We start from the raw sequence: 26,877 nt of genomic DNA on the forward strand, positions 1-26,877 counted from the left end.
CCAGTTTCCAGTATTCACGGGAATTTTAAAACTTAATTGTTTTGAGAAAGCAAAATGACAAGGGTTTTCTTTTAGAACAGATTAGTGATCCTAACCACAAAGATGCACTCAGGAGAATGGTAATTGTTTCTATTATATCCATTCACAGCCTTAAACTTGATCTTTAAGGCCTTGATAGAGCTCATTCTGTAAGGGCTATATCTACTTCTACAGCATTCTTTATAGATGTTTCCTGTCATTTTTTTTATTGGAGGGAGCAACATGAACCTCTCTGAATGTATGCAAATAATTAAAGTTGGAAGATCAGTCTTGAGGTAAGACATTATTTAACATGGCTTTGTTATGGGTCCTGTAATTGTGTACCTTCTAGAGTTTAATTATTAATGCTTTGGATTTTGCCCAAATGTTATAATTAATTGGTACACTTACCCTCATCTGTATAAGTTAATTGTGTGAGGTACTTGCATTAAGAGTAATTCATCAAAGAGAGGTCTCTGTTACAGTAAAGGTACCCTCTCTCCTTCCATCCCTTTTTTTTTTGGTGTTACATTGTAGTTTGAGATTATTACTGTACAGTTATACATAGTTCACAAACTGTACTGGCACAATTAATCTTCTTTATATGGAGATATGTGGGTGATAGTGAGTGTGTGTGTGTGTGTGTGTGTGTGTGTGTGTGTGTGTGTGTGTGTAGATATCTTTATATATCTGTAAATCTGTCGTGTATAGACATATATAGATTTATCCAGTATCCTTTTATGATTAGTTTAAGTACAAAGATAAGAAAAAAAAATACTAACAGCAGCGTCAGACACAATTTGTGTAAATAGTGGCAATGTTTGGGAAAAGTATTTTTTGAAAAGTAAGTTGCAGGACTTGGATTAGGGACATGTTTATGGTTAGCATTAGAACACAAGTGAGGATGATTGTGTGTGTGTGCGTGCGTGTGCGCGGTGGGGTGGGGGTAATGTCATTTTCTCCTGTCCTTTTCTAAAGATCCTACTTCCAAATCTTTTATCTCCTTTACAATATTCAGCACTTCATTTACAGCTGGTTTATATTTTGATTTCCAGTTTCTAGTATTTTTTTGGCAGCCAGTGACATTAAACTTAACATGGCCTAACTATGTGTAGGCAGTTCAAATCTTGTATCCCAGCTCAACAAAGCCATAGCTGGCTGATCTTCCCCCCTGTGTCATTCCCTGGTCTGTTGCCCCTCAACCCCACATTGAAGGAAAAAAAATCCTACTGTGCTACTACTGCAGAAAAAAAAAACAATTATAGTAGAATATTTGCTACATTTAAATTGTGCTACTAGCTTGCTGTAAATTGTACCACACACAAAGTGCTGTGACCTGACCACAATAGCAGCATCAGCATTAATTTCTGTATTTGCATTGAGAAATGCTGGTACAGAAATTAATGCTGGCACTGCACTCACTACCCATTGACAATGTGTCCCAATTGCTTCTCCAAACATACTGCCTCCAGAGCAGCTGCCCCCTTTGCCCCACCTTAGCCATACTTCTGCAGCTCAAAAGAATCATTTCCTTAGCTACAGTCATTTGTTCCTCCAGCATTTCTGACAAAGTACTTTGTAGAGATTTTTTTTTAAATCTCCCAGCTTGGTACATTCCCATAAAACATGTTCCTTATTATCTCTCTTTTTTTCCTTTCATTCATCCAGGGATTGCTGCTTACCTGAGGAAGAATTATCTGAAGTTTGCATGGTTATAAAAATACCTATGCAAACACTTCCATGCAAAAATCCTGAACCTTCTGGACTTTGTTGCATACTTTGATGTCATACATATGTGCTCCCTTTGTTCCCTTGTAAACTGATTTTCCATTCTCGCTTCCCAATCTTTTCTCACCAATTCTGATTTATTATTATAGTTATTATGCAGTATTTTATATGCTGCACTAATTATCCCTTTTTTAATGGCAGCTTCTGCTCTAGACTCATCCTACAGTTATTTTCCTGATCTCTAACAGCTGAAGAATGTGTTTAACACTAAAGATCCTTGTGCTGTTGAATACCATATGTATGGTGGCACTAGGGTCACTTTGGTATTCAAAGACAGTATTACGGCTATTAGATGAAAATTGTTGAACTGATGCTGCTTTGCTTGCAAGTAATGCCCAAATGTTTTGGCCTATTACTTCTTTTATCTTTCTTTGAATTTTTTTCTTAATGGTGAGTACTTCTCACAACTGTACTTTTGAACTTCCTTAATTTGACTATAAATTCCCTAGCCTTTGTTCTCATTTATCTGTGCTATTCAGTTAAACATATTAAATTTGGTTTAGAAAGAAGCAATTGGTAACATTCTTCTCCCACTGTTGCCCTGTGTCCACATCTCAGGGATGCCAGGGTTTTTCTTGGATCTCTTACATTTTCATCAGGTCTCAAGCTGTGGGTTATTCTGGGTCCCAGGAATTCTATGCTTTCTTTTCCAGTTGATCCCATCCCTTTAGACAACTGATTCAGTGCATAGGAAATGTTAAATGGCCAGAGATGAGACATCCACCCTGTGGATTTGTGTATCTTCTGTCCTTGTCCAAACTCCTGCACTGTTGGACAGTTGCTCACAGAGAGTGAGAACATGACCTTATTTTACTTTAGATTTGTATATGCAAACATCTTTATCATAATAAATGCTTATCTCTGCTACTTCATGGCTTGAGTTTGGTTATACTACAGTTTCTCAACCATTGTAGTTAACACATAGTAGATCAGAAGTATTATGCTGAATGTGCAACAGAGTGAAGTACTCCACAATGAACGTCGGAAGACTGAAGCTTCCTGATGTCATTAATATCAGATACTAAGCCCTCCTGCATCCACTCCAGTGTGTGGGCTTCTTTCCTTGTTTGATTGTGTCTTTCGGCTTTTTCCGGTTAGGGGTCGCTACAGCGGAACTCCGGTCCACTAATGATTGGCAGTAAATTTTTACGTACTGGCTTGCCGGGCCTAACGCACAACCTTCAACAAAGGAACGCCCATTCACGCATGTCGCTACACAGAAGAAGCTCTAACTGAGAATCGAACAGGCAACGTCTAACTGTAAGGTGACAGCGCTACCGCAGCACCACCACCGCAGTTCTTTCCTAAAACCCCTTATTACAGCTCTGAGACTGCAGCATCTCGAGTAGAAGGGCAGTACAATATCAAGCTCAAAACAGAGCTTGCCCTTGCTTATAGGTGACATGGCCACTGTGTGTCAATGGATAAGTAGTTTTAGTGGTGTCAGTAGTGAAACTTTGCCACCACAACCACATACACACTCACTGATGTTTGCCTCCTTGAATAGGTATGCATTGATAGCACACTTATTAAATCCTTAGTTATGTTTGACTTAGTTCTATAGGTGTTGATCTTAGAGACATTGTCAAAGGAAAAAACTTCAAAGACCAATACACGTAAGGTTTAGTTAAGGCACTTTAATTTACTTGCAGCAAGGAGACAAAAGCATGCAAATACAAGGATTTGTCTAACTACTAACAGGAAGTATGTTCATTCTTATACTATTTTACAACACATGGCCTTCTAAGCTGACGTAATCAAACACAACTTTCAGTATTGTTCTAGAGCAGATGTTACTCAGATTTTATGCTGACATGACTAGATTTGTGAGAAACTTTTCAGAACAACAACCTGGCCTTGGTGACCATTAATCCGTTTACAAGCATCTATTGTACAGTGTTACATTTCAAAATACTTTTCTAATACAGATACAAGCACATGTTGATTGCAGTTCATATTTTCAAGCAGGCTTTGTACTAATTATCTGTAACCTCTACAGCTGTGTATTTTCTCATGGCACAGAAGAACTTCTTGTCTAAGTTTCATACAAGTAGTATTGTTCTATTCATTATTTTCCTAACACAAGCAGAAATCACTTGCTTCTCAGTAAATTTCCAAGGCACAAGAAAGATTTTAGCTAATAATACAAGGTCAGAAAGCAACTGCAGTTTGTACAGATTTATGCAGTATGAAATAGAATAAATGTGTTAACTCTTTTTCAAGCTTCTAAATGCACTAAGCATATTGCTAATACACACATTAATACATATTTTTCTAACATTTCCTCCCCTATTAATACTTTTATTCTACTTTCAAAATAAGCATAAACAGTTTGTTTTCTTCTCCTAACCTCCTGCACTCAGGATTTGCAGTTGAGAGAGTCATTCAGTTTAAACTTATGAAAGCATTTTTAGTCTTTTAACAGTTCTTCAAACTCAGTACTTTGATATAAGGTTTCAGAAACTGAAATGTCTATTAGGTCTTTAACCAGTCTTTTCATGCAGGGGATACCACAACAAACACATACTCCCAGTAGGAGCATACCTACACAAATGGCAATCAGGATGTTCATTAGGATGGTACCCCACCCCCCAAACCAGTTCTGGAAAAAGTCCGTCAGTGGGTTTGGGCCTGGTTTGGTCATGACCGACACTTGCTGAATTACCTCAAGATGATTGTCTATCTCGTGTTTATGGTAAGGAATATACGAACAGCATTCTTCTTGGATTAAAGCGCATGTACCACCTCTCGCCGCTATGGTGAAGTCGAGAGCCATGCGGTTTTGGAGCACTACAGTTCTCATAGCATTCAGTTCATCAGTCACCAATTCGAGAGCAGAAAAAGTTGCATTGCTCATTACTTCGAGAAGTTTTGACAGTTTTCTCAGCTCCCAAATCGACTTCACTGATCCATATGCTGGTAATATGCCTGCCCACGATATAACGCTATCACTCAAGTCCATGTGTGTCAGTCCTTTGCCTAAAGAGTGATGGTCTTTCCAACATGCATCGATTTGTCCCACTGGATTTACAGGTTTCTTGACGACTTCTCGGACATTTCGAATTTTCCCATGAGGCAAAACTGCAGTGTGTCGTATGGCTGAAACCAGGTAACCCAAAAAACAACTGCCGGACCAATTCTCAGGTAACCATTTGTATGCCTTTCTGCCACACACAAAATAACAATCCTCTACTTTAGTAGTAACCTTGCTATGAATATACACTCGCCCTGCATGAAACATTTTTCTATCAATTGTAGACAGCTGTTTATAAAGAACAGAATTATGTTTTACTTCATCAAGTGTATTGTGCATCATTCCAAGAAATGAATCATAGTTTGTATTACAATAAAGATCTACTTTGTTACCTTTAGTGTAACATCTATAAGGAACAGTCACATTGTAATTGCTCCAACCCACTTGAACAGTATCATTTTTATAAAAACACACAGTTCCCTTTTGTGGAACAGACAAGTGCAATGCTATTTTATCTTGTGCTGTAATGGTTGAGGTATCATAAATCAAGTTCTCCCAGGTCTCATTGATCCGTAGGGGGACTGTAGTCATTAATAACCCCCCCATATGCTGTCGGCAAAGCTGTGCAAATCCAGCAATTCGAAAGTCTCAGCATACACATATTTAATTGCCTGGTAAGTGTTAAAGTTTGGATGCCAGTTTGAGTAACGCTTCACATTTATTCAGTTCAGACTGTGTGGCTGGGAAAAGGAAAGGCCACAACAAAAAGATTTTTGTCACAAATACAGTTGACAGGATGATTCTGCAATACTTCTGAGGAAAGGGTTGTTCAGCATTCCTGTTTCTTCTGGACTCTATCATTTTTGCTCTTGGCATGTAACAAGATATCTTTCCAGTTCAAAGTTTTTAACTAATTTACAGTGCGTCAGGTGGATCTAAGAGGCATGCTCCACGATTTTGACTGCAGTGGGTGTTGACAAAAGCACTTGATATGGACCTTCCCGCTTCAGAGATGCCCAATTCTTCTTTTTGACCACCTTCAGCCAGATCCACGCTCCAGGGGGCACTGCCACTTCTGACGGTCTGGTTCCTTCTTTATCTGAAACAGAATTTAACTGTAACAAATGTTTAGAATTTAACAAATTACGCAATATACTCTGCTAATGTACTGTCAGCTTCCTGGTCTGCAGGCATGAGAGATTTCCACTGAGGTATATAGTAAGCCCTGCCAAAGAGCTTTTCAGAAGGAGTCAATCCTTTAGCATTCGGAACAGTTCTCATGCTCAACAGTGCCAGGGGCAGACAGTACACCCAGTTTCTCTGCGTTTCTGCTACTAATTTTCTTAGCTTGCTCTTTAAAATCCCATTATGTCTCTCTACTAGCCCTGCTGATTGAGGGTGATATGCACAATGATTTTTTAGGGAAATGCAAAAATGTTTACTTAACTGCTGTATGGTCTGATTCACGAAGTGTGCGCCTTTGTCACTGTAGATCCTTTCCGGAATGCCGAATCTAGGGATGATTTCTTTAACAAGAACTTTGGCCACGGTCGTAGCGTCTGGATCTTTAGTTGGAAAGGCTTCCACCCATCTGGAAAATATATCTACAATGACAAGACAATACTTCTTATTTTCACATTTATTCAACTCTATGAAATCCATACAAATAGTATGAAATGGGATACAGTGGTGTAGGGAAACTCCCTTGCTTGGGCTTTAACGCCCCTTGTGCATGATGTTTATTACAGGTGTGGCATAACGAACAGAATTTTTTACAGTAATTTGTGAATCCATACGTCGTGAACCCCTGTTGAGACATGGCACTGTCCATGGCTCAACAAAGCTGCATATCTAAACAAATTAGACGGCAATATCTGTTTCCCTTCTTTAGAGATGTACAGCCCCTTTTCGAGAATTGCTCCTCGTTTTACCCATCTTTGTTTTTCAGTTTGCATACTAAGTGTTTGCATTGTCTTTAACATTTCTAAGTCTAAAATCTCAGAGGGTTGTAATTCCTCATTCAAAAGAAATACTTCTGAAGCTGCCTGCTTTGCAGCTGTATCAGCTCTCACATTACCTTTTGAAATCCTGTCCTGTTGCTTGGTATGAGCTGTGCATTTACAAATAGCTACTTTCTGAGGTAACTGAATAGATTCTAAAAGATCTAAAATAAACTGTGCATGATTGATTGGTTTGCCAGTAGATGTTATCATTCCTCGATTTTTCCACTGTTGCGCAAAAACATGTACAGTAGAAAAAGCATACTGGCTGTCAGTAAAAATGTTCACACATTTACCCTTTGCTAAAGTACTTGCCCGTGTCAAGGCAATCAATTCTGCTGCCTGTGCAGATAAACTATGTGGTAAACATTTTGATTCTGTAATGTCTGTGTCAGAAACTACTGCATATCCTACTAGGTTCTGTCCTGCAGGACCCCTTTTGCATGAGCCGTCCACGTAGTATGTCACCTCAGCATCATCCAAGGGAACATCCGTAAGATCTTTTCTAGGCAGTGTCTTTTGCTCAATCACCGGCAGGCAGCTGTGTGGTGTGCCATCTACAGGCGTTGGGAGCAAGGAAGAAGGGTTCAAAGTTATACATCGTTCGATTGTCATATGAGGTTGGCTCAACAATATAGTCATACAGGAAAGATGCCTAGCAGGGGAAAGTTATACTACTTTCTCTTGCAGTAAAATAATCGCGACGGCATTCTCAATGTGAGAGGGTGGAACAACACTACTGAGGCCGAAGCCTGTACTGCCATTGCAGCTGCAACTACTGCTTGTACACAGTGAGGTAAAGACCGTGCCACTGGGTCCAGTTGTGATGAATAATAAGCAATAGGGCATTGTTTGTCCCCATGCTGCTGTGTTAATACTGAATGTCATATAACCTTGCTTACAATCTACAGTTTGGAAAAAACGTTTATGATAGTTTGGTAATCCCAAAACTAATGAGGACGCTATTAACTGTTTCAGTTTGCAGAAAGCAGATTCTGCTTCTGGTGTCCATTATAGCAAATCCTGTGCTGCCATAGGCTTTTTATAAATCAGGTTAGTCAACGGTGCAGATTCCAAGGCATAGTTTGGAATCCAACTCCGACAAAAATTAGTCGTACCCAGGAAGGACATAATTTCCTTCTTGGTAGTGGGTTTTGGTGCTTGCAAAATCACTATTTTTCTGTCCTCATCTAATGTCCTACCTTCCTTGGATATTGCATATCCTAGGTATTTAACTTGTTTTTTCCAAAGCTGCAGTTTATTTTTGTTTATTCTATGTCCTTCAGTGGCTAAAAATTGTAATAGCGCTATGGTATCTTCTTTACAGTCTTGCTGGGTGGGGGACGCCAGCAGGGATATCATCAACATAAAGCAAAATCTGACTACCTCTCAGTGGGGTAAACCCCGCCAAGTTGCTTGCCATGTCTTGTGAGTATATTGTTGGACTTTCACAATACCCCTGTGGCAGTCACGTATATGTATACCTCTTCCCCTGAAATGTGAATGCAAACCAATGCTGGCTGTCAGGGTGTATTGGTATCGAAAAGAACGCATTGCTGATATCTACCACAGAAAAATATTTCTGTTGAGGTTTTAAATCATTCAACAGGGTGTGTGGGTTTGGCACCGTAGGTGCCCTTGGTATTACTGCGTCATTTACAGCCTGTAAATCTTGGACCATATGCCACTCTCCATTCGCTTTCTTAACAGGAAATAAGGGTGTATTACATGGTGAATCAGGAGATTCACTCTCCATTCGCTTTCTTAACAGGAAATAAGGGTGTATTACATGGTGAATCAGGAGATTCCACCAGCACACCTTCCTTATCCACATCTTCCACATCTGATTTTCCTGTCGACCAGAGATTTTCTGGTATATTCTGTAAAGCATTCTCTTCCTCCTTCAATAGGAGTGCCAATCAGCTGTCCTTGCTAGACTGCAAGTGTACAGCTGGGTGGGTCTGAGTTATCCAATTCAGCTTCTGCACTTGTATTCCTTGTTCTGATAGTTCTAACTCTGTCTGTTTTTCCCATCTCGTGACTTTTTCTCCTAAGTCTACCCATTTTACATTCTTGTCCTTGGTTAAGCTAACGTGGTAATTAGATTTATAGAGTGCAAAGAACTCCTGGGGCAATGAACAGCTGGCTACACTGTTCCCTTCTGTGGCCCAGTACAGATTACGTAATACCAATCTGTTTGCACGATTTCTAAACAATTCTTGCTCATATTCCTTATCAGGTCCTGGTTTATTACAATAATACAGAGTACAGTGCAACAAATGCTGTTTATCAATGTCAAGGGAGGGGAACTTACTGATGGCTGTGTTCATCAACTCTTCGGTCACTGCCCCTGGACCAGTCATAACTAAGTCCTGGCTGTACCAATAAAACATTTCACCCTCTGGTTGTACTGCAAAGGTATAAATTTGTCACTGTGCTTCCATACCCTGCATAGTTGGAACTACTGCTATACCAAATAGCTGCATATGGTCTCTGCCCAAGAGGTTTACTGGGCATTTTGCAGATACAACAATTTTGCTTTTCTGGGTCAATCCTGATACAAGATCAGTTATCACAATATTATGGGAAAGGGGCTCCCGATACAGCTGTCCATTAGCTGCTTTCACTAATATATAATCAGGTGACTCTGAATTCTCTGGCAGTTTGGAGGGATGTACCAGCGTCCGTGATGCCCCTGAGTCGCACAAGAATCTGACTTCCCTCCCTTCTACCAGGAGTGTAACTTCTGGTTTCGTGTCTGCTAAATAGAGCTCTAAGCTCAATAAAGCCAAATCCAATATTTCATTTTCTTCACTATCCGTGACTTCTTGCACTTCCTCTGTTTCTTCTGTCACATTCTTTACTCCCTCTATCACATACTCATTTGTCCTTTCTCTGCTATCCCCTTCTAGTGATTCCTGACTATCATATAGTCAGTCCTCACCCTCCTTATCCTCCGTGGTTGCCTTCTTGTTTTTCTTGCAATCCCTTGCCAAGTGTCCTTTCTTACCGCATTTAAAACATTCACCCCTTTTCTTTCGCCCTTCAAAGTCCTCTGATCATTGATCATATTGTTTCTTTCCCTGGGCATTTTTCTTGCCCTTTTTCCCAGACTGTACTACATATACTTTTGCTCCATCTTCTACAGAAAATACTTGGACTTTCTTTTTCTTTTTGCTATTAAAATGCCTTTCGGCATGTCTAGCTTATTCAAGCAATGACTGTAACATGCTTGTATGATGATCTACCTTGTGTTTTGCAATAAAGCTGCTTATAGGTGCAATACTGCCTTTCAAAAATGCATTCTTTAGCTGCTGCTCGTATGGGGAATCGTGTGTCTGATCTTCGGGAACCTGCATTCCACAATGGTTATTAAAATATTCTAATAGTCTGGCATAATATCGGTCAATAGCTTCACCTTCCTGTTGGATGCATTGATTAATGCAAGTTCAGTATGCCCTAGGCTTCCATTTTTCAGAGATTCGGTCTGTAAGACCTTTCACTCTGTTGTCTAATTCTGCACTGCTATGTGGGAGGGGCCTTGAGCGCAATATCACGGGGATTCCAGTCGCCACTAATCATGTGCCAATCTGGTCCCACAATTTGTCTGACTACTTTTTCTACCTTTTCTCCGTTTAAATTATAACTCAGCCTCATTCCTTGCAAATCTTCTAAGAACTTTCTAAAATTAACTTTTGGATGGGGAATTCCCTCAGTGGCTTTCCAGATGTCTTCCGGAGTCCAGGGTCTATACACTAGAAGAATTGGGTCCTGACCTTCTTGCTGTGCCTGAGGATTAGGCACTTCTATAAGTGGGCATATTTCTTCTTCACTCATAAATTGTGAATTTCTACCCATTTGATATAACTCAATGTCCCCTTTTGAGTTTCCTGCCCGTGTTCGAGACCTGGTCTCGACGGGATCTCTAATAAACGGTTTCACTTTTGTAGTGTCTCTACTCATAGTCACAGCAGGATATCGCAGGGGTGGACTAACTCGTTCACTTGCCTCATATTCTGGTAAAGGAGGCGTTTTTGTCCTCCTTATCTAAAAACATTGCTTTTGAATTATTACTCTTTTGTTCCCTTCGGTTTACTTCCTCAATCCACCTATGTGCCTGAGGAATTCCTAATTGACGTTGCTTTTTTACCCGACATCTAGAATCGGTTTTAAGCTGTTTGACAAGTGAGGATTTTTCTAGTTTACCATCAAATTCATACTTATTAACCCATTTTGAGTAGTATTTAATATTATCAGCACGCTGTGACTGCATGTATTTCGCGTCATTGGTTAACGGCGGATTTTGGTACCTTTTTGTACAATTATTACCCATTTTTGTTCTACCCTTTTAATCGTTATGTAACACCTTATTTTTAACGTGGTACCACGGATGTTTTTATAGTCTCTTCAGAATGACTGCCTACCTGCTCTGTTTCCCTGATCTATGACAAGACAGTAATCTTTCTGTCCCTGACTTATAAATAAAGTCTCTAACAGAACAAATACAAATCTAGTCCCTGATCTAAAACAGAAAAAGAAGGTAGATTCACCTTACCTGAGCCTTCGTGATTGATCACCTGGTTCGAGTAAACCCGTCCTTCAGTCGCAGATCAGAAAGTGGCTGGCCTCTTTTGTACGACAATTCAGTTGGAAGACTTTTCAAATAAGAAGAACCAATGTGGTTTCTTCCCCGTACGATTTCAAGCCACCTGTCCTTTCTCATCCGAGGCGAAGTGAAGGTTTCTGGTATGAAGGACCAATCTGTCAAAGGAAAAAACTTCAAAGACCAATACACGTAAGGTTCAGTTAAGGCACTTCAATTTACTTGCAGCAAGGAGACAAAAGCATGCAAATACAAGGATTTGTCTAACTACTAACAGGAAGTATGTTCATTCTTATACTATTTTACAAGACATGGCCTTCTAAGCTGACGTAATCAAACACAACTTTCAGTATTGTTCTACAGCAGATGTTACTCAGATGTTCTTTTGACATGACTAGATTTGTGAGAAACTTTTCAGAAAAACAACCTGGCCTTGGTGACCATTAATCCGTTTACAAGCGTCTATTGTACAGTGTTACATTTCAATGTACTTTTCTAATACAGATACAAGCAAATGCTGATTGCAGTTCATATTTTCAAGCAGGCTTTGTACTAATTATCTGTAACCTCTACAGCTGTGTATTTTCTCATGGCACAGAAGAACTTCTTGTCTAAGTTTCATACAAGTAGTATTGTTCTATTCATTATTTTCCTAATGCAATCAGAAATCACCTGCTTCTCAGTAAATTTCCAAGGCACAAGCAAGATTTTAGCTAACAATACAAGGTCAGAAAGCAACTGCAGTTTGTACAAATTTATGCAGTATGAAATAGAATAAATGTGTTAACTCTTTTTCAAGCTTCTAAATGCACTAAGCATATTGCTAATACACACATTAATACATATTTTTCTAACAGACATACTGCTGTAGTTTTCTGGGAAGATTACATTTATTTTGATGAAGTTGTACTTACCTTATTCTGCTTTGTTTAGGTATCTTTGTGGTGCTGTGTTTGATGATGTTCATTGTGTTTCACTGTTGCAGTCATTACTCTTGGGTTATCCTTCTGGCAGGCTACCCGCAGTCGGCCCGAATTCCAAAGTCCTGGTCTGGCGTCGGCTGCTGTCGCCTCTTCCTTGACGTCAGTGCGCCAGGGGTATAAAAGATGCAGCCGACGCCATTTTCTTCAGTCTTTCTTGCCGTGTGCTGCCCGAAGCAAAAGCAGTTCGCAAGTGTCGGTCAGCCGACTCCTGAGATTTTCAAATCCGAATTTCAAAACCGAAGTCTTCATTAAAGCTAAGTACCCCGTTGGGGAAACTTTTTTCTTGCTCCAGACCAATGTCATAAAAAGTTAACAATTGTATTTCTTGTGGGAAGCAAATACCTCATAAGGATTTTCACTCTTAAGGTATTCCTTGCCTAGGCCCTGATCACAACGTTGCTAGTTGTCGGTTTTGTGCTAGATTTAACCAACGCACTATTAAACATCGGTTCGATTTTGCATTTCATTACTTTGGCCGAAAGTTTAATTATATAATGCCATCAGAACAGCCGGCGACCGGAGTTTACAAAAAACGCAAGGACAAGGAAAAGGATAGGCATCCGAGGTCCAAAACCGACGACGAGGCCTCCGTTAGGCCAGTTGCCAGTTCTCAGTGAGGCACTTTCTCAGCCCCTGGCGCTCGCTACCTCAGAGCCACAGGCCGCTTCCAACTTCCACGCGGCGCCGACTGGGCCTCTGGATACTCAAGGTATTGGACACTCGGAAATCATTCCCTCAGATGGGTCCAGAGCCACTGAGCAGGCATCGGCTTCTGAGGGTGTCTTCAGACCTACACAGTTATATGTTAAACTATCTTCAGCTTCAAAGACAAAGACTAAAGCAGCTCTAAAGACAAAGAAACAAGTACAGCATTCTCCTACTCAGACTTCCATGCCTAAAAAACAGATGCTTAAAATGGCCGAAGACCTAATTACTTTGATCAGGGGTTCCCATCCCCCTCCTGATAAGAGGCCTAGGCAAGAGACAGAATATGATTCTTCTGATCAGGTTTCTATTTCCTCTGATTCCTCTTCTGAATAGGATTATTCTTTTCCTCCCTAGAGGATTCTGATGCTGAAGAATCCATTCCTTCAGCCTCTCCTCCTGAGGATTATTCTTTTGGGGAAAAACTGCTTACCATGAGGGAGCATTTCCACTGGGAGAGCCAAGATTACTCAGAATCTAAGAAAAGGCTCAGAGACTTTCTGCTATTACCTCAGCACAGACCGCTTGCTATTCCACCTGTTCTAAACATTGTAGATGATGTATACTCAGAGTCCGGCCTATCCCCCGACTCTTTACCTCCTGCACCTGCTAAGCCTGACAGATACTACAGGGTCCCAGATTCTCATAAATTCCTATATAAAAATCCCACTGCTGACCCAGAAACTATATCTCAGGGTCCCAAAGGGGTCAAAGCTTCCAATGCAAAAAACCCTGTCCCCTCTGATAGGGATTCTAGGGCACTGGACAGATGGGGGAAAAAAGTTTACACTTCTGCTACCTTGGCAGTAAGGGCTTTAAATTGTCAGTTTCATATGCTTAAGTATCAGCAATACTTAATGTCACTGCTTAAACAGAAAATGTTGACAAATTTTGAATGTTCAGAGAACAAGGAAATGCAGGATTTATTGCATGCAACTGAACAAGTGGGAAAGCATACTTTGCAATGTGGTTATGATTCACTGGAGGCCTTTTGCAAGGCCGCTGTTACAGGTTCTGTTATTAGAAGGCATGCTTGGTTAAAGGAATAGAATCTACCTGATCATGTTAAAGCAAAATTATTAGATGCTCCATTACAACATGATACTTTGTTTGGTGCTAAAGCAGAAGAGGTGTTGAAGAAAATGGAAGATAAAGCAAAATCCATGCAGACAGTTAAGGATACTTTACAGGTGCAGCCACCCAGATTTAGCAGGAACTGGCCTTCCAAAAATTGGTCCTTTCCAGTGTCAGATAGGCCACAAAGAGGCAGATACAGACATCCCAGAGGCAGATCTCAGCCCCAAGGCTCATACAGGCCTAAACAATGGGGTGCTCCTACCTCCAAAAGTGGAGAAGACAAATCACAACCTTACAGAAAACAGTCTCAATGACTTTCCTCTGCCAGATCCAAGCACTTTTCTTTTGGCAGCCCCCTTAGGGGGAAAACTAGCACTTTTTTCACCAAATTGGCAAATGATTACCCAAGACAAGTGGGTCTTGAACATAGTGTCCCAGGGCTACAGGTTCCATTTTCACACCCTACCAAGGGCAAAAGGTATGCCAGACCTGCCACACAATCAATGGGCAGAGGCACAAGAGCAAATTACAGCCCTCATGGACATGAGGGCCATTCAACAAGTACCACAACAAGAGCAGGGGCAAGAATTTTACTCGAGACTTTTCTTGCTGCCCAGAAAGGACAAAACCTGGAGACCAATACTGGACCTGCCTATTCTAAACACATTTCTGGAGGTCCCAAAATTCAAGATGTTGACTCTACAGCAGCTACTGCCCATGATAGGCAAGAAGGCTTGGCTCGTAACTTTGGACCTAAAAGAGGCATACCTGCATGTCCCAATCAGACAATCTTGCAGAAGATACCTCAGATTCATAGCTGGCTGAATGCATTACCAATTCTCTGCACTGTCCTTTGGCTTATCTACTGCACCTAGGGACTTCACAAAATGCCTGGCACCAGTAACTGCGTTTTGCAGACAAAGAGGAATTCAAATATATCCCTACTTGGACAACTGCCTTATTCAAGCAGAGAACAAAGACATTCTTCTAAAGCATCTCGCGTTTGTAAAAAGATTACTAATTTGCCTAGGATACACAGTAAATGAAAAGAAATCAAAACTAGTACCCTCACAAGAGATAATATTCCTGGGTGCAAGCTTAAATACAAGTGCTGAGATGGCTTATCTCACGCCAGACAAACAAAGGCAACTGACTTCTTACTTCAAAAAGTTGGCAACAAAGACCCAATTATCTGCAAGGAAAATCCTGCAGGCCTTGAGCTTCATGGCATCCTGCATTCTACTAATTCCATATGCCAGACTGCATATGAAGAAACTACAATGGTGTCTATAAAGTGTTTGGACTCAGCATTGCCACAGCCTGGAGACAGTAATTACCCTTATTCCCTGCCTGAAACAGGAGTTTCGATGGTGGGCACAGGCGTGTCACCACAACAAGGGTCTGCCATTCACTTTACCAACAGCCAGACAGACACTGACAACGGATGCATCAGATTATGCCTGGGGGGCCCATATGGCAGGAAAATGTATTCAGGGCACATGGCCTGCAAGCCAGATGCATCTTCATATCAATCAAAAAGAGATGCTAGCTGTTCAGAATGCCCTGACAGCTTTCAAGGATCTACTTCATCCAGGACAGCTACTGATAAAGATGGACAATACTACGGTCATGTGGTACATAAACAAGCAGGGAGGCACACATTCCTACCCCCTCTGCAGACAAGCAATGACCTTGTGGGACACAGCATTGACTTATCAAGTTCACCTGCAAGCACAATTCCTGCCAGGAAAAACAAATACTCTGGCAGACGAACTAAGCAGAAACCTCATGGATCCCCACGAGTGGAAACTGGATCCACAAGTCTTCAGCATGATAACAAGGAAATGGGGATGCCCAGACATAGATCTATTTGCCTCCCCTCACAATTGCCAATTACAGAGATTTTGCACAAGGATTTATCACAAACAAGCATGGAGAGTGGACGCCCTATCCTTCAGCTGGAAAAATCTAACAGTATATGCCTTTCCTCCACTGCCTCACCTTCCCAAGGTACTCCTAAAGGTCAGACAAGAGAAGCCAAAAATGATACTGATTGCACCAGACTGGCCATGCCAGCACTGGTACCCAATCCTAAAAAGTTTGTCTCAAGGTCCAGCATGGATATTGCCTCAAACTTCCCACTTGCTGACCCAACAAAACAATCAGATCCTGCACAGTCAACTCAGGGACTTAAATCTGGCAGCATGGCGGATAATGTAGCCATTCAGAACACTCCTCTTTCAAAAGCTGTTATGGATGTTATCTTGGAGGCCAGGAGGCCCAGTACCAGAAAATCTTATGCAGAAAAATGGAAGAGATTCTGTGCTTGGAACCAGGAACAAGGCATTGACACATATGTACCAAATATTCTTTAGATTTTACAATACCTAACTGAGATGCTGGACAAAGGCCTTTCCTTTTCATCAATTAAGATTCATGCCTCTGCCATTTCAGCCCATTACAATACGGAACCACCTATCTTTTCTCATCCTTTAATAAGGCAGTACCTCAGAGGGGCCAAAAACATCAGGCCTCCAAGGAGAGCACCGATTCCGGCATGGGACCTCAATTATGTCTTGGAAAAACTCACACTGCCTCCCTTTGAGCCAGCCTCAACAGCTGATATAAAGTTCTTATCCTGAAAAACAGCTCTGCTCCTAGCAATAACCTCTGCAAGACGAGTCTCGGAGTTACAAGCACTCATGGCTGTGGAACCTTTTATCATTTTTCATCCAGACAGGGTTTCTCTGAGGACAAACCCAACATTTATGCCTAAGGTGGTGTCCAGTGTGGCCATCAACCAAACCATTCACTTGCCTACCTTTTATCCAAACCCACAGAACAAGGGTAAGAAAATTCTGCATTCTTTGGATATACACAGGCAGCTACGCTTCTGCTTGGACAGAACTAAAGCCTTCAGAAAGACTGAGCAACTTTTAATGTCATATGCTACAGGATCACAAGGAAAGGCCATCTCAAAAAAGACCATTTCTAAATGGATCAGTCATTGCATCCGTTTCTGCAATTCTCAACATGGCAAATCAGTGCCTAAGGGCATTAGGCCTCTTTCTACCAGAGCAGCAGCCACTTCAGCAGCCTTCCTCAGAGGAATACCAACCAAAGACATCTTAGAGGCTGCAACTTGGAGTTCAGTGCACACTTTTACAAAGCACTACCACTTACCTCTTTACTCTAAATCCAGAGCAGGCCTTGCCACTGCAGTGCTGCAGGGCCTCATAGCCTCTCCTAATCCTATTTAGCTCAGCCAGCCATCCTCAGCTTTGGGATTCAACCCAAGAGTAATGGTTGCAACAGTGAAACACGATGAACATAGTACAGTTGTGTACCTACCATAAATGTAGATGTTCAAGTGTATTCACTGTTGCAGTCCAGGTTACCCTCCCTACATCCCCCTTTCTTTTGCTGGGGTTTATCTGTACTTCTCTATTCTATACAACCTATGTGGTGTATTTGCTTGTAGATGAAGGAAATGTTTCTTTACTGCATGTATGTTTATTTGCATAATATATTTAGCCTACCCTTTTGGGGGCACCTGACATCTGGGGCAAGAAAAACTGAAGAAAATGGCGTCGGCTGCATCTTTTATACCCCTGGCGCACTGATGTCAGGGAAGAGGCGACAGCAGCCAACGCCGGACCAGGACTTTGGAATTTGGGCCGACTGCGGGTAGCCTGCCAGCAGGATAACCCAAGAGTAATGACTGCAACAGTGAATACACTCGAACATCTACATTTATGGTAGGTACACAACTGTGCTTTCTCTGACTGAAGCTGACTGGTTCCAAGGTGCTTGTAGAGAAAAAAATTAGGTTTCTTTCCTCTTTGTATTGTCGGCAGTTTCCCAGTCCCCACTTACAAACAGTATTGGAATGTAAGGAATATTTCCACCCAGTAGTAGTAGTTTAAGAATCAAATGAGTGTGCTCTAATCTCTTAAATGAGTCCGGGGCTGCTGTCTCTTCAGGTAATTTAGCATAACTCATCGCTTCCTCAGTTCCACTAGCCACTTTATATATATATATATATATATATATATATATATATATATATATATATATATATATATATATATATATATTTATTTTTGTCCTTCTGATATTTCTTAAGTAGTGTCTGAGATGTCTGCAGACTCTGGGAAGCTCTCTGACTGGACTGTCTACTCTGCTAAATGAAAAATTGAACTTCTGAATCCCATAGTATTTCATATTTATACAAGACTGCTTTGCCTTCTTTATTTGAGGACGAGAACTGTTAACTATCATTTCAGTTCCATCTACTTGCAGCCTTATTGCACTGCCAGGTGGCATCACAACAGTTGCAACATTCTTAAAACTGCACTAATGGTACAGTAACATTTATACCTTGTTTGATTAACTTTGTACAGCAGATGCATACTAGTTAGCCAGAAAACTGAGACAATGAGTAATGTGGAGCTAAAATCTAAGGAATATTTTTTTAATGATTGGAGGTTGTTAATGTTTCCTAACACTGTCAAATACATAAAGATATTTTTTTGTTTTTAATTTTACACAACTACAAGATTATAATCACAAAAGGCATACACATGTCTTTAGGCTTCAAGGAGTGAGGTAAAATCTAACTTGTACTTAGAGTAAAACGTAAGTACATTATAATATGTGATGTCTGCTTGTTATACAGTAATGACTCCACTATTAGGATTTAAAGAGCATGGCATCTTGCTCAATGATAATGCTAATAAAAAACAAATGTGCTTACATGCAAGTTATCTGTAATAAATTTGTGTCTGGATGTTAAAGTTGGAGCTTTCCCGACCATTTATTTGTTTTTTATTAGCTCAATGATAATGCTGTCATATGCTTGTGATTTAAGAAATGCATTTATATTTGTATGCTTATATATATATATATATATATATATATATATATATATCTGTATATCGATCTAGGACTTTTGATCGAAAGATCAAAAGACCAAATCCATTACCACTGAACACACTTTAACGAAAATGCTTTAATCAAAAAAGCGTTTTCGTTAACGTATGTTAAAAAAAAAAAAAAAAAATCTACTTGAATGCAGGGGGGCAAACCCCCCTGCACACCCCCTTACTTTAATATTCTCTCTTTGAGGTCGCATTACAGTGGAGAAAAGGGAATTTTCCCCTTACGGCACCGTAGTATGACCGGAACAACTAGCATACTTGCGCGAAAGTGCTGCTTCGGTGAACAGGACGTCCGCGTAAGTATGCTCACCAAATTGGGATTCAGTGAAAGATGCAGTCGAGCACCTGTATGGATCCCATATATATATATATATATATATATATATATATATATATATATATATATATATATATATTTCTGTGTGTGTGTGTGTATGTACGTGCTTTTGTGTGTGTATGTATGTATGTATGTATATATATATATATATATATATATATATATATATATATATATATATATATATAAATAAATATATATATATATATACACACCCACACACACACACTTGTGAACATCATAACCATATTCCATATTAAAGCAGTTGTAATGCACTGTACATTATGCTAGTTGTTGTCCATTAATTTTTAAAAATAAGCTGTTTTTTTTATATTTTTTGACATTTTGTTCCTTGATCATATGCCACAGTGTGGTTATACCTATTTTCCTGGCAGACAGTTTCATTTAGTGATGCCAGAAAACTCTGAAGACTGGTAAACTAAGCTGTAAAGAAAATTAAATGTTTATAGTTGGTTTATGAAGAAATTACATATGTAATCAAACTTTACATCCTCTGTACTCATATATGCAGTTAATTTGTTGACATTTTTGATATTTGTTTCCAGTCACTTATTATCATTTATCATGGTTTGTATGTGTGGCATAGCGTGTTAAGGATATTCATCGTGTTACCCTGCTGCAGTCATCACACTTGGGCTATCCTGTCGTCAGGCGGTCCCGCAGTCGGCCGGAATTCCAAAGTCTTGGTCCGGCGTCGGTTGCTGTCGCCTCTTCCCTGACGTCAGTGCGCCAGGGGTATATATAGTGCAACCGACGCCATTTTCTTCGGTCTTTCTTGCCGCGCGGTGCCCGAAGCAGAAGCAGTTCGCAAGTGCCGGTCGGCCGACTCCTGAGATTTTCGAATTCGAATTTCAGACCGAAGTCTTCTATAAAGCTAAGTACCCCGTTGGGGAAACTTTTCTTGCCTCAGACCGATGTCAGAAAAAGTTAACAATTGTATTTCTTGTGGGAAGCAAATACCTCATAAGGATTTTCATTCTTATTGTATACCTTGCCTAGGCCCAGACCACGACGTCACTTCTTGTCGGTTTTGTGCTAGGTTTAATAAGCGTACTATTAAAAGACGCTTTGATTTCGCATGACACTACTTCGGTAGGAAATTTAACTACACCATGCCGTCGGAGCAACCGACTACCGGCATGCACAAAAAACGCAAGGATAAGGACAGACAGCCCAGGCCTAAGCCAGATTCCGAGGCCTTGGCTGATCCGGTCTCCGGTTCTCCGGTCCTCAGTGAGGCTCCGACGCAGCCCCTGACTACTGCAAATCTGGAACCCGAGACCGCTACGGAATTTTTGGCGGAATGCACCAGGCCGACGCAGCCATTTAGTTCAGGCCCTTCCGACGACATTGCTACAAAAGACGTCGGTGCTTCAGAAACGCCATCGGTTTCTGAAGGCGTTTTCAGACCGACGACTCTCACCATTAAAACGTTTTCTAAATCGAAGACTCCTACTAAATCTAAAAGGACTGCTCTTCAGTCTCCTGTTCAAGGCCCCATGCCTAAGAAACAGATGCTCAAAATGGCTGAAGATTTAATTTCTTTAATCAGGGGTTCCCAGCCCCCTCCTGACAAAAGGCCTAGACAAAAGGAAGATTATGCATCCTCTGAACAAGTGTCCATTTCTTCAGACTCCTCTGAGGACCAAGATTACTCCTTCTCTCCTTATGAAGATTGTGATGCTGAGAACCCTATTCCCTCAGCTTCTCCTCCTGAAGACTACTCTTTTGGGGAAACTTTACACACTATGAGGGAACATTTTCATTGGGAGGGTCAGGACTACTCTGACTCGAAGAAAAGGCTCAGAGAGTTTCTTTTGCTCCCCCAGCACAGACCACTTGCCATCCCTCCAGTTTTGGACATTGTGGATGATGTCTATTTAGAATCCAGTATGAACCCTGATTCTCTTCCTCCTGCTCCGGCTAAGCCTGACAGATACTATAGAGTGCCTGATTCACACAAATTTCTTTACAAAATCCCTGTAGCTGACCCAGAGACCCAGAGACTATCTGCCAGGGTCCCAAGGGGGCTAAGGCTTCTATGGCTAAAAACCCAGTACCTTCTGAGAGGGATTCTGGAGCACTAGACAGGTGGGGGGGGAAGGTTTACACCTCAGCCACACTAGCTATGAGGGCACTGAATTGTCAATTTCACATGCTTAAGTATCAGCAATTCCTACTCTCTCAGTTAAAGCAAAGAATAACCACTCTCCCTCAACAATCTGAATTAAAAGAAGTACAGGATCTGTTACACGCCACTGAACAGGTGGGCAAACATACCTTAAAAAATTGGTCCTTTCCAGCTACTGACAGACCACAGAGGGATAAATACAGACGCCCAAGTGGCAGAGGACAACCACAAGCCCAGTACAAACCTCGCCAGTGGGGCACTACAACACAGAAGGGAGGAGAAGACAGGTCTCAATCTACCAGAAGACAAACTCAATGACTTGCACCTTATCTGGCCAAGCAATACTCTCTTGGCAGCCCCCTTGGGGGGAAAACTCGCACTTTTTGCAGACAGCTGGCACATTGTCACAAAGGACAAATGGGTCCTAGACATAATTTTAAGAGGATACAGATTCCACTTTCACACCTTGCCAATGAAAAGAGGAATGCCAAACCTGCCACAAAATCAATAGGCAGAGGCACAAAAGCAAATTACAGCTCTCATGGACATGAGAGCCATTCAACTGGTACCTACTCAAGAGCAAGGCCAAGGATTTTACTCAAGACTCTTTCTAGTGCCCAGAAAGGACAATGCCTGGAGACCAATTCTGGACCTTTCAATTCTAAACACTTACTTACATGTACCCAAATTCAAGATGCTAACACTACAGCAGCTACTTCCCATGTTGGGCAAGGAAGCATGGCTAGTAACATTGGACCTCAAGGAGGCATACCTGCATGTCCCTATCAGACAAAGTTGCAGAAGATACCTCCATTTCATTGCAGGTTCAACCCATTACCAATTCTCTGCACTGCCCTCTGGCTTATCTACTGTGCCCAGAGTCTTCACAAAATGCCTGGCATCTTCAGACAAAGTTGCAGAAGATACCTCCATTTCATTGCAGGTTCAACCCATTACCAATTCTCTGCACTGCCCTCTGGCTTATCTACTGTGCCCAGAGTCTTCACAAAATGCCTGGCACCAGTAATTGCATACTGCAGACAAAGAGGAATTCAAATATATCCATACCTGGATGACTGCCTCATCCAAGCAGAAAGCAAAGACATTCTCTTACATCATCTGGCCTTTGTAAAACATCTACTAAACTGCCTGGGGTACACAGTAAACGAAAAGAAGTCAAATCTAGTACCCTCACAAAAAATGACATTCCTGGGTGCCAGCTTGAATACAACGGCCCAGAAGGCTTATCTTACGCCAGACAAGCAGCTACAACTGACTCAATATTTCAAGACAATGGCAACAAAGACCCAATTAACTGCAAGAAAAATTCTGCAGGCCTTGGGCTTCATGGCATCTTGCATACTAATAATACCATTTGCAAAGCTGCATATGAGGAAATTACAGTGGTACCTAAAAAGCGTATGGTCTCAACACAGCCACAGCTTGGACACAATGATATTTCTCATTCCCTGCCTACAACAGGAATTTCTATGGTAGTCACAGGCATGTCACCTCAACAAGGGTCAGCCTTTCACCTTGCCCCCAGCCAGGCAAACTATCACAACAGATGCTTCAGACTACGCCTGGGGGGCACACATGGCAGGGCAATGCATTCAAGGCCTATGGACTGCAGATCAAAGAAATCTGCACATAAATCAAAAAGAGATGCTAGCTGTACAGAAAGCTCTGACAGCCTTCAAGGATCTATTACATCCAGGACAACTTGCAATAAGGACGGACAACACCACAGTAATGTGGTACATAAACAAACAAGGGGGTACACATTCCTACCCTCTATGCAGGCAAGCAATGATCTTATGGAACACAGCTCTGGCTTACCAAGTTCAGTTACAAGCTCAATTCCTGCCAGGACTGAAGAACACATTGGCAGACGACCTCAGCAGAAACATCAAGGATCCCCACGAGTGGAAACTAGATCCACAAATATTTGCCATGATAACTCAAAAATGGGGCCTTCCAGACATAGACCTGTTTGCCAGTCCTCAAAACTATCAGCTAACAACATTTTGAACAAGGACATTTCACCAACAAGCTTGGAAAGTGGACGCACTCTCTTTCAGTTGGAAAAACCTAACAGTATATGCCTTCCCTCCATTGCCTCTCCTCACAAAGGTTCTTCTGAAAGTCAAAAAGGAGAGACCACGACTGATTCTCATAGCCCCAGACTGGCCACGCCAGCACTGGTACCCGCTATTGAGAAATATGGCCCACAGCCCTCCATGGATATTGCCTCAAATCCCCCATTTGCTCATGCAACAAAACAATCAGATTCTTCACAGCCAGCTCAAAACTTTAAATCTGGCTGCATGGCAAATCAGCTAAACATCCAACCAGCTCCTCTTTCACAAGCACTTCTGGATGTTATTCTGGAAGCCAGGAGGCCAAGCACCAGGAAGGCTTATTCGGACAAATGGAAAAGGTTTTGTGCCTGGAACCAAGCTAAAGGCCAAGACACAATTCAGCCTCACATGCCTCACATTCTACAGTATTTAGCTGAGATGTTGCACAAAGAACTTTCTTTTTCCTCCATTAAAATCCATGCTTCAGCTATTTCAGCTCACTACAACACGGATCCACCTTTATTTTCACATCCTCTTCTAAGGCAGTTCCTCAGAGGGGCAAAAAACATTAGACCATCCAGGAGAGCTCCTACACCAACATGGGACCTCAATTTTGTTCTGGAAAAACTAACGCTACCTCCCTTTGAACCAGCTTTCTGTGCAGATCTTCAGTTCCTATCATGGAAGACTGCCCTGCTCCTAGCAATAACTTCAGCTAGGAGAGTCTCAGAGCTACAGGCACTAATGGCTGTGGAACCTTTCCTAATTTTTCATCAAGACAGAGTTTCTCTATGAACTAATCCTTCCTTTATGCCTAAGGTGGTTTCCAGTGTGGCTTTAAATCAAACCATCCACTTACCCACCTTCTTCCCAAATCCACAGAATAAAGGTGAGAGACTCCTGCATTCCTTGGACATTCACAGGCAACTTTGTTACTATTTGGACAAAACTAAGGCTTTCAGAAAATCTGTCCAGCTCTTTGTATCCTATGCTACAGCTTCTCAAGGGAAGGCTATATCAAAGCAAACCATTTCTAAATGGATAGGTCATTGCATACGTTTCTGCTATACCCATCATGGGAAACCAGTTCCTGCTACCATTAGGCCCCACTCTACCAGGCCAACAGCTACCTCTACAGCCTTTCTCAGGGGGGTTCCAACCAAGGAGATTTTAGAAGCTGCAACTTGGAGTTCAGTACACACCTTTACCAAACACTATCACTTACCTCTTTACTCTAAGACCAGGGTGGGCTTCTCCACTGCAGTTCTGCAGGGCCTTATAGCCTCCACTAACCCTCTATGATACCTCCACCCTACCTTAGCTTTGGGATTCAACCCAAGTGTGATGACTGCAGCAGGGTAACACGATGAACATAGTACAGTTTTGTACCTACCATAAATGTAGATGTTCGAGTGTTCAACCTGCTGCAGTCCAGGTTACCCTCCCTCCATTCCCTCTGATCTACTAACTAAATCTCTTCAATACCTTACTGATGTATTTGCTTATAGCTGAAGGGATTTTGTGTTTGTGCAGAGGTTACTCCATTTGTTACTAATTTCTGACCACCTTTTCTGGGGGCACCTGACATCTGGGGCAAGAAAAACTGAAGAAAATGGCGTCGGTTGCACTATATATACCCCTGGCACACTGACGTCAGGGAAGAGGCGACAGCAACCGACGCCGGACCAAGACTTTGGAATTCCGGCCGACTGCGGGACCGCCTGATGACAGGATAACCCAAGTGTGATGACTGCAGCAGGGTGAACACTCGAACATCTACATTTATGGTAGGTACAAAACTGTACTTTTCTTGTGGTGATATAATAAGTAACTCATTCCGTATCAACCTGAAGGTTAGCAACCATGTAGTTCACTTCTAAAAGCCTAACCTTTTGCATTCAGAATTTTCTGTAGTTCATGATACTCTGTGCAGTGTATGATACATTGATTACAAGCTCATGTCTTCGTATATCCTTGTTTTATGCCATGCAGAAGTTATTATTATCTGTAAATTTCATAAAGTTTTATATCAGTTTATTAAAGTAGAAAGGATATGAGAATGCTAAAGCAGCAAAGTAAATTCACGCATTTGCAGCATGTTGTTGCAGCACTTTGTATTATTTTTTATTTCTATTTTGGTATGGAAAATGTATTTAGAAAGATGTACGATGCATGTAAAAGTACAGTTTTTTGGTAAAAAAGAATACGTTTCTTATGACATAACTGAAGCTATTTTTTTTTTTTTGTAGCTATTTTCAGAAAGTGCCACCTGAAGCACCACAGTTAGAACTAAAGGCTAACTATGGCCTTGTAGAACCCATACCGTTTGAGTTTCCAGCCTTGAGTCCACTGTGGACTCCAGAAACATATGCTGCATTTGATATCTCCAGAGGGCTGAAGGAAGAAAAGGTAACAAATTTCACTTTTACTCCAAATTATTTCAGGGATAGGAGTGTTTTATCCAGTTTGCTTGTCAGTCTGTTACAACTACACACACTTAGGACAGCATTTATTTTCAGGATATGCATAATTAATGTCATGCTGTTTGTTCAGAATAAACATTGTCTAAAACTCCATTATCACTTTCAGTTTACCCTTAAAAATGGTGCTTTCTTGTGTAAATGATCAGAATATTCCCATATCAGTTGTTAGGATCTGTGTGACAGTGAATGCTGGCATCAATGACCGATACTACAGGAACAAGAAACTCATTACCAGTGCTGAAAAAAAAAAAATTGATGGGTTTTATGCATCTGAATCTTTACAGCATCTGTAGGGCAGAGTTACAAGAGACATAGCGAAGCATGATAGAACTGTATGTGTGAACTACTAATTAGTTTACATAATAGCAGTACCATTGTTAAGACTAGTGAAATAACTTACTAGAAGCATCGTAATACTGAGCTGTGTGAACCTAAAACAGTTTCAGTGCGCTTCATTATTTTTCTTTTACCTTCAATATAGCATTTATTCATGTGGCTTAGCTGTAAATGTAACTTATACCTTTTTGTGTACATGGGACATTAACATCATGTTCGTAGTCATTCTCTCTCTCTCTTTGCCTGTATCTGTAACACACACACACACACACACACACACACACACACACACACACACACACACAACACACACAACCCACACAACCCACACACACACACACACACACACACACACACAAAACACATTTAAAGCCCTTTTCCATAGAGAGTTTATGCAGTG

General features: G+C 41.2%; 1 protein-coding gene across 2 annotated transcripts in view; it reads left to right on the forward strand.

The window, feature by feature from the left end:
• Nucleotides 1-26,877, forward strand: part of BROX (BRO1 domain and CAAX motif containing) — a 1,162,070-nt gene that overhangs the window by 1,051,984 nt on the left and 83,209 nt on the right. For both annotated transcript variants that reach the window (XM_044057891.1, XM_044057898.1), the window contains exon 12: nt 25,908-26,067. In XM_044057891.1, coding sequence (XP_043913826.1) covers nt 25,908-26,067 — 160 coding nt within the window. The remainder of the gene's footprint in view (nt 1-25,907; nt 26,068-26,877) is intronic.

The sequence above is a fragment of the Protopterus annectens genome, chromosome 1.part2, assembly GCF_019279795.1.
Source record: "Protopterus annectens isolate FY-2018-M chromosome 1.part2, PAN1.0, whole genome shotgun sequence".
NCBI classification, from domain to species: Eukaryota; Metazoa; Chordata; order Ceratodontiformes; family Protopteridae; genus Protopterus; species Protopterus annectens.